This window comes from Tasmannia lanceolata, unplaced genomic scaffold (genome assembly GCF_043159265.1).
Source record: "Tasmannia lanceolata isolate RefF3 unplaced genomic scaffold, GAP_Taslan_0.1 ptg000023l, whole genome shotgun sequence".
Lineage (NCBI taxonomy): Eukaryota > Viridiplantae > Streptophyta > Magnoliopsida > Canellales > Winteraceae > Tasmannia > Tasmannia lanceolata.
In genome coordinates, this window is record NW_027518700.1 from 13,982,286 (window position 1) to 13,991,294 (window position 9,009).

The following is a 9,009-nucleotide window of genomic DNA, read 5'->3' on the forward strand; positions in this document are numbered from 1 at the left end:
CCAGAGCAAATCCCATTTACCTATCAATCTATTTATTATACAAGGGTCTAATATTTTCACAACCATGTATTTAATAATTGCACTAACTCAGCATGTCTTTTATAATTTAAACGACTGTCAAATGTTATTACAGTTCCCAAAAAGTTCTCAAAAGCAATTAAAAAGGAAAAGTGTCATGCCCCAAATCAGGGCCGTTGTGACAGTGCCACACGCCCACATCGAAATGGACTGATTCGTCGAAATATTCAGAAGAGAAAGATATGTACAATGTTTACTCGATCAAGGGATCAACTAGCTGATATGTTTACTAAACCGTTGAGTCGGGCAAAGTTCAGTGACATTTGTAACAAGCTGGGAATGTATGACAAATACATTTGAGCTTGAGGGGGAGATTTAGATGCACTATTGAGGGTATATTGGTCATTGTACGCGCGCGCGCACACACACACACACACACACACACACACACACATATATATATATATATATATATATATATATATATATATATATATCTGTGCACCTGCTTGAATTCTTTGCTCTTATCTGCTGGGAAGTATGGAACCAATAGGCAATTCAACTCACACTTCTTCCTCTGATGTTTGCATGAGGAACATGATGCCTATTAGTCAACATCTCTACACAAAGAACTAAACCCACCAAAAGTTTTGTTCTCAATCTATCTAGCAATTGTTTACCAAAGAAATCTTTGGAAACAGTGAAAAAAAGGGAAAAAAAGTGAGTAGTCTTATGAAAAGAAGGGGAGAGGTAAATAAGGGTTTAGGAGAAAAGTTTGATATGAGTACGGGCTTTATAGGTACTTCATAGTAAACGAAATTCTAAAGAGGACAGGACGTTTGAAAAACGTCTCATCTTTCCTTACGTAAACCAGTTTGGTGCCCTTGATATGTGATTGATTTATGCACATCACTTTGCCAAAGATGCCCTTATCGAGTATCATTTTATGACAAAATAGCTGTATCTCTTTAACAAATGACAATCATATCCCTATTTTGATACACGAGCTTGTCTTACGGTATGTTTGGCAACATTGAATATTTTTTCCATGGAAAGATAATTTTCCAAGGTTTGGAAAACTGTAATATTTCTAGATGCAAGAGTTGACGGTAATGAAGATTTAAAAATAGAAAGTTTAGATCTATCCAAGAATATAAAATCCGAGCCCTCAAATTCATCATCACCCACTATGCAATCTTTCTTTTATTAAGAGTTTCCTATATTGAGGTCAGTTAGCAATATGTACCAAAATGTAATCTTTCGTGTATTCTTTTTTAGAGTTACCTAAATGGGGGACTCTTGAGTTTCCTAAATCAGGGATTGTAAACTATTATAAATATGAATCGATGCTTCTCTCCCTCTCAATATGTGAGAGCAAAAATCTTCCCAAATTCGTTCTTCCTTTTTCATGGTATCAGAGCAAAAGGTCTCGAGTTCAAACCTCCCAGATAGCAAAAATCAACAAGCAATGGTCGGCCCAAAGTGAGACCACATGTGCCACGTGTTTGCCAAGTGGGCCACACGTGCGAGGGAGTGTTAAAGTATAAAAGATAAATAACGGCTTTCTCCAACAACTAAAGCTTGTGGAGAAGTTGGTAAGTTAACCAACAATTTCGCGTTCCAGTGCTGAGGCCGAGTATTGAGCCATGGCATCCACTACAGCAGAGCTAACATGGATTTTATTCATACTTCGAGAACTTGGTGTTGTTCTTTCTCATCCAACCGCACTTTTCTGTGATAACTAAGTGCGCTCTACATGACCGTTAATCTTGTTTTCCATGGTCGTACAAAACATGTAGAGATTGATTATCATTTCGTCAGAGAATAGGTAGCCCTTGGATCTTGGTTACAAAGTTTGTTTCCTCTCCACAACAGGTTGCTGATATTTTCACAAAACCGCTAGCTCGCGATATTTTTCATAAATTGCGAGTCAAACTAGGACTTTGGCCAGCTCCGCAGCCCACTTTGAGGGGGAGTAATGAAGATGTATTTAAATATAGAAAGTTCAGATCTATCCAAGAATATAAAATCTGAGCCCTCAAATTCATCATCACCCACTATGTAATCTTTCTTTTATTAAGAGTTTCCTATATTGAGGACAGTTAGCAATATGTACCAAAATGTAATCTTTCTTTTATTCTTTTTTAGAGTTACCTAAATGGGGGACTCTTGAGTTTCCTAAATCAGGGATTGTAAACTATTATAAATATGAATCGATGCTTCTCTCCCTCTCAATATGTGAGAGCGAAAATCTTCCCAAATTCGTTCTTCCTTTTTCATGGTATCAGAGCAAAAGGTCTCGAGTTCAAACCTCCCAGATAGCAAAAATCAACAAGCAATGGTTGGCCCAAAGTGAGACCACATGTGCCACGTGTTTGCCAAGTGGGCCACACGTGCGGGGCAGTGTTAAAGTATAAAAGATAAATAACGGCTTTCTCCAACAACTAAAGCTTGTGGAGAAGTTGGTAAGTTAACCAACAATTTCGCGTTCCAGTGCTGAGGCCGAGTATTGAGCCATGGCATCCACTACAGCAGAGCTAACATGGATTTTATTCATACTTCGAGAACTTGGTGTTGTTCTTTCTCATCCAACCGCACTTTTCTGTGATAACTAAGTGCGCTCTACATGACCGTTAATCTTGTTTTCCATGGTCGTACAAAACATGTAGAGATTGATTATCATTTCGTCAGAGAAAAGGTAGCCCTTGGATCTTGGTTACAAAGTTTGTTTCCTCTCCACAACAGGTTGCTGATATTTTCACAAAACCGCTAGCTCGCGATATTTTTCATAAATTGCGAGTCAAACTAGGACTTTGGCCAGCTCCGCAGCCCACTTTGAGGGGGAGTAATGAAGATGTATTTAAATATAGAAAGTTCAGATCTATCCAAGAATATAAAATCTGAGCCCTCAAATTCATCATCACCCACTATGTAATCTTTCTTTTATTAAGAGTTTCCTATATTGAGGACAGTTAGCAATATGTACCAAAATGTAATCTTTCTTTTATTCTTTTTTAGAGTTACCTAAATCAGGGACTCTTGAGTTTCCTAAATCAGGGATTGTAAACTATTATAACTATGAATCGATGCTTCTCTCCCTCTCAATATGTGAGAGCTGAAATCTTCCTAAATTCGTTCTTCCTTTTTTAGACGGGACTTCACGGTCGGCCACAATATAATTTCTCAAACAAAACATGATAGTGCTACACTTTATTTTTCCCTATTTTTTAGCAACATCTCACCCTCTCCTCACTCATACCGTCTCAAGTCTATCATGTTTTGTTTGAGAAATTATATGTTGGGAATGTATGACATATACCCTCTCAAGAAGGAGAGACTTGAGAGGGTATGAGTGAGGAGAGGGTGAGAAGTGGCTAAAAAAATAGGGAAAATAAAGTGTAGCACTATCACTAGAGATAGAGAATGGTTTCTATTTGAACCCTGTTCCATGTTGAGAATTGAAGAAGTCGGATGTGGAAGCAATCCAAAAGCATATTAGATCTTCTTCATACGTGTTCTCTTCTTTAAGGCTGGTGGTACTTCCTTTAGATTAACCCTATGATGATTTCTTTCAGGTGCTATCTATTCCACTTCCCGAAATTCCTTTCAAGTGTGTGCTCGTACCTGAGCTCAAAGACGAACTCGTCTTTTCTGCCCTATCAGATCCACCCTGGAAAAGCATTGAAAAATGATGAATCTTTCTTTTTGCCAAATTCCTTTGGACTTGAGAAAGGTGTGGAGGATCGAAAAGCTTACCCTGTTGAACGGCTGTTTTGTTTGAGAAATTATATGGTGGCCGACCGTGAAGTCCCGTCAACTCTTACATCTGGAAATATTACAGTTTTCCAAACCTTGGAAAATTATCTCTCCATGGAAAAAATATTCAATGTTGCCAAACACACAGTAAGACAAGCTCGTGTATCAAAATAGGGATATGATTGTCATTTTGTTACGGAGATATGGCTATTTTGTCATAAAACGATACTCAACAAAGGCATCTTTGGCAAAGTGACGTGCATAAATCAATCACACAGCAAGGGCACCAAATTGGTTTACGTAAGGAAAGATGAGACTTTTCTCGAATGTCCTATCCTCTTTCTCCTCCTTTTCGTCCCAGTGCACAAGACTACTCTCTTTATTTTCTGTTTGTTTTTCAGTGTTTCCAAAGATTTCTTTGATAAACAATTGTTAGATAGACTGAGAACAAAACCGGTTTTGGTGGGTTTAATTCTTTGTGTTAAGATGTTGACTAATAGGCCATGATGTTCCTCATGCAAACATCAGAGGAAGAAGTGTGAGTTGAATTGCCTATTGGCTCCATACTTCCCAGCAGATAAGAGCGAAGAGTTCAAGCAGGCGTACAAAGTATTCGGCGTGAGTAACATTTCAAAGATGATAAAGAACATCGATATATAGAAGAGGAGCGATCTAACGTGGTCCAGACGATTGTCAATTATATCTATGTTAATTGATGTTCATTTATTGTGATTCTTTCTGCATTCTCTTAACTGATTCAGCCTGTCAAAGTGATAAGTAAAATATGTATGTTGCCTGAAAAGAGTCCATTATTCCTACTGTAATTGCTTTGCTTCTTGTGTCTAGGTACAAAAGATTTTGTGGCTGAGTATTCTCTTAACTTAAATGGATGCTTTGGCGGAGTGTGGTTTTCTTTCTGGAATCTTAAAGATTTGTATGTGCTCTATGCTTTACCTAGTCTATAGAATGATGTTCTAGAAGAAGGGCTGGAGCATTCTCCCGAATCCCGATTTATTTGTTATTGAAGGTTTTAAAGTGACATGATCGTGGCATTGTTTCCATCAGTAACAATGTCAAGGAACTACTACAAGTGAGACAATGGCGATCAGAATATCAGACATTGTAAACATGGTTCTTTTATCTGGTTTACTAGTAAATGATGGTTCAATGCCAATATTAGCATCTACATTGGATTCACTTCTCGGTCTTTTATCTGGTTTACTAGTAAAAAATGCATGTGCGACTTAGGAATTTTATAAAATATATAATTCAGTTTCGATGTAAACAAAACTTATTTTGTGGAAATATTCATTTTTTCAACCAATTAAAATGTTGGGGATTGAGCCTCTAGCTAAATGGTCTAAGTCTTTGTTATTCGGCTCAAAGGGACCTACCAAAAAGTACAACTTGTGCACAACTGAACAGTTTTTTCAAGCAGAAATAGATCATATTCACAATCGTGTGTACGAAGATAAGTTCATCGTAAAAGTTGCCCACTTCCAACTTTTTGGGATGTTTCAATAATTCCCATATCCAATATGGCGTGTTTAGTCATGAAGTACGGATACCATCTAAAGAGGAACTTTGCCAAGTTATTTTAATTTATCAGGCATGTTTAGTCATGAAGCACCAACACTATCTGACGAGGAACTTTGTGTTATATATTATAAATTATTATATTACTAATAATGTAATTGGTGTTATTAATTATATTATATTACAATAATATATTTTGAAGGGAAAAAACAAAGTTTTTGAGACTTGTGCAAGTTCTCTCCATTAATTTGAAGGAAAAATTAAAGTCTTGAAAGTTGTGCAAAGTTCCCTCCATCTTTTTCGTTTGGAATATTTGCAAATGCTTTGGTGGGAAGTATTTGAAATTTGGAGAATCCCAAATGGAGATTTCGGTTTCAAACCCCTCACTCCTTCATCTATAAATAAGAGATAGTTTCTCTCATCTCATTCAAGTTCTTTGGAGCTCTTTCTCTTTTAGAGAGCACCATGAAAGAACTTCAAGTAATAATAATTATTAATGAGCAAAAGGATTAGACGCTTGAGCGTTATTTGGTTTGGAACGCTTGAGTAGTTCTGAGCGTTTCCATTGGACGCTGGAATGGGCCCACAAAAAACGAAACAGAGGTGAGAAAAAAAAAACAAACCAAAATATTCGAGCCTCTGTTTTCTTCTCTCGTTTCTCCAGCGAGAAAACGTGAGAAAAAACCTCTCAGACGTCTCAGATCTCTCTTAAGCTCCGTCGTTGTTCTTCCTTCTCCGGGTGCCACCTCCTTCCCGACGGGCGCCACCTCCTTCTCCGACGCACAGGTATGTGTTATCAATATTTTTTTTTGTTTTTTTCTGTTTCTGCTAGAAAGGGGTTTTGATTCGAGGGGTTTTTGAACCAAATACGGCAGACGTCTCAGATCTCTCTCAAGCTCTGTCACCTCCTTCCCGACGGGCGCCACCTCCTTCTCCGACGCACAGGTATGTGTTGTCAATTTTATTTTTTTCATTTTTTTTATTTTTCCGAGAAAGGGGTTTTTGATTCAAGGGGTTTTTTTTATTTTTCTCCTCTTCGATGGACAGACAGAAAGAGGAGAAAAATAAGATGAGATATTTTGTGAAGGGGTTTTGATTTCAGCTGCTTGTATAATGCTATTCTAGGGTTTTTTTTTTTTTTTTGCATGTAAAATTATTTGGACTTTATTGGTGTGCTTTATTTTGATTGTTTGAGTCTGATGTATAAATCCATTGGTGCTGATTGTTGGAAAATGAGATTCGTCACATTTTTTTTCTGAACACAGTTAAAAAGTATGTGAACTTATATCATATTTGTAAATTTTTATCATCATTATATGGACCACTGCTGATTACAGTTAATGATTTACATGCAAGTGTGTTCCCTAAGTAATCCTCAAACTTCCATGTTTTTAGGTACCTAGAATGTATCCAACTTCTTCGCAACTATGTGGAGTGCCTATTGAGCGAGTTGATGGTAGACCCTAGGGTTTGGTTGATGACGCTTTGTCACAAGCATGCGGCGTGGGTATTGAAGAAGTTGATGCTCATGGTTTGCTTATGGTTGATGATGGCGTTAATTTGGATGAAGATAATCTTGAATGGGCAGGGACGAATGTGAATGACAGAGATGAGGTCGGCAGTGGTACATTCAGTACACCCAAAAAGTTTGATGGTGAGAAGGGTGTTGTGAGTATGCCTTTTGTGGGACAAGTGTTTGATAGATGGGAATCTGCCTATGATTTTTACAATGCTTATGGGCTGGCCACTGGCTTTGGGGTACGGAAATCCAGTACAATGACTTCAATGAAGTCAAAGACAAAGCTGGTCATATCGAGGAAGTTTGTATGTGACAGAGAGGAGGTGAAAAGGGATATGGGCAAGGTAGATAATGTCAAGGAAATGAGGGAGCGTCGTGCTGTGAGACTAGATTGTAAAGGTAAGATGGTCATCAAACTTAGAGATGAGAAGTGGGTAGTGAAGACTTTTGAAGACATCCATTCTCACGAGCTGACCTCCCCACTGAAAACCAAAATGCTTCGTTCCCATAACCGATTTCATAAGAGTGAAGGTGTTAAGGTTTTGATTGATTGTCTCAATGACACACAAATGTCTAAATCTAGGATCGCAAAGGCCATTAATTCGACCCACGATGGAGTAACAGGTGGGCTGTCGACAAATCAAGTTATTACCCATTTGAGAGGTAAAAGGAATAATAATTTAGGGCAAGAAGCTGTCTTAGTGGCTGACCATTTGCAGAAGAAACGATCTGAAGACCCAAACTTCTTTTTCTCGATGGAGTTAGACACAGATGGGACCTTTCGATCCATGTTCTGGGCTGACTCTATGGCGAGGGATGCGTACATGACATTCAACGATGTCATTATTTTTTATGTTACGTACAAAACAAATAGGCTCTCTCTGCCATTTGCACCATTTACGGAAGTAAACCACCACAGACAGTCGATCCTTTTCGGATCTGCACTCCTAGCCGACGAAAAGGAGGAGACATTTAGTTGGCTATTTGAGCAGTGGTTGACGTGCATGCATGGTAAAGCTCCGGGTGCAAGAATAACCGATATGGACTTGGCTATGAAAAATGCCATTAAAAGAGTTTTTCCAGATACACGACATAGGTTTTGTGAGTGGCACATATGGAAGCATCTACTTGAGAAAGTTGTAGAAATGCGGGAAACCGAGGGAGAGTTTTACCGTGATTATAATTGATGCTTTCATTCGAAAACAAAAGAGGACTGTGAGAACAAATGGCAAGTTCTGGTGGACAAATATGGAATTGGTGGGAATGAATGGTTGTGTAGGATGTGGGAGCAGCGAGAGCATTGGATGCGGGCATATTGGAGAACCACTTTCACTGCAGGCATGAAATCAAGTCAGCGCAGCGAAAGCATGAATTCCTTTTTCGATGGATATGTGAACAACAATACTACCTTACACGAGTTCTTGAATGCCTATGAAAGGGCACTGGTTCAACGCCGTAAAACCGAATCCGAAGAAGATTTCAAGTCAAAATATTCGATTCCTAAGATGCAAACGAATAGCCCATTGGAAGAAGAGGCAGGTAAATTCTATACGAGTATTATGTTTAACAAATTTCAGGATGGGTTGAAGGGGGGTACGAACTGTTGGTATGACCTGTTGAGCAATGAAGGGACAATGGAAGAGTATTCTGTAGGTCTTAGAAATGATGAAAAGAGTAGATGGTGCAGGGTACAGTTTGACGATTCTGATGGAGTGACCGCGACATGTGAGTGCACTATGTTTGAGATGGAAGGGATATTATGTCAACATATCCTTCGTATTTTTGACCTTAAGCAATTGAGAAAGGTCCCTAAGCGTTACATGTTAAGGAGGTGGTCTATTGAGGCAAGATATCGAGGGGGGGTATATTATCTACAAGCAGAAAAGAGAATAATGGCATGAATCCCTTTAAGAGGTGGTGCCTAATCTCAACATGGCAACGACTTTTAGATGGACCAGGTAAGAGAGAGGATGTAGTGAAAAGGATGGAAGATTTTTGCAGTGCACTTTGGGTTGAAGAAGAAGAAAGGAAGAAAGATGAGTTGGTGCAAAGTGAGTTACCAGTCATTGGTAGCCAAGTCCAGTCTAACATTTGTGTCAGTCAAATGCCTGAATTACTATTCGAGACCCCCCAGTTGCGAAGACGAAGGGCCGACCGAAGAATGCTACACGTTTGAAATC

General features: G+C 38.6%; 2 protein-coding genes across 2 annotated transcripts; both read left to right on the forward strand.

The window, feature by feature from the left end:
- The first annotated feature begins 6,849 nt into the window (after positions 1-6,849).
- Positions 6,850-8,016, forward strand: LOC143855839 (protein FAR1-RELATED SEQUENCE 5-like). Its single transcript, XM_077365892.1, has one exon. The coding sequence runs from the start codon at positions 6,850-6,852 to the stop codon at positions 8,014-8,016; it is 1,167 nt and encodes a 388-aa protein (XP_077222007.1).
- A 93-nt stretch (positions 8,017-8,109) lies between these two features.
- LOC143855840 (protein FAR1-RELATED SEQUENCE 9-like) lies at positions 8,110-8,730 on the forward strand. Its single transcript, XM_077365894.1, has one exon. It carries the CDS (start codon positions 8,110-8,112, stop codon positions 8,728-8,730), a length of 621 nt encoding a protein of 206 aa, XP_077222009.1.
- Positions 8,731-9,009: the final 279 nt, after the last annotated feature.

Bases quoted from the DNA above. Each gene is read 5' to 3' on its own strand.
- LOC143855840 (XM_077365894.1), top strand. From the start codon at position 8,110: ATGTGGGAGCAGCGAGAGCATTGGATGCGGGCATATTGGAGAACCACT.
- LOC143855839 (XM_077365892.1), top strand. From the start codon at position 6,850: ATGGTTGATGATGGCGTTAATTTGGATGAAGATAATCTTGAATGGGCA.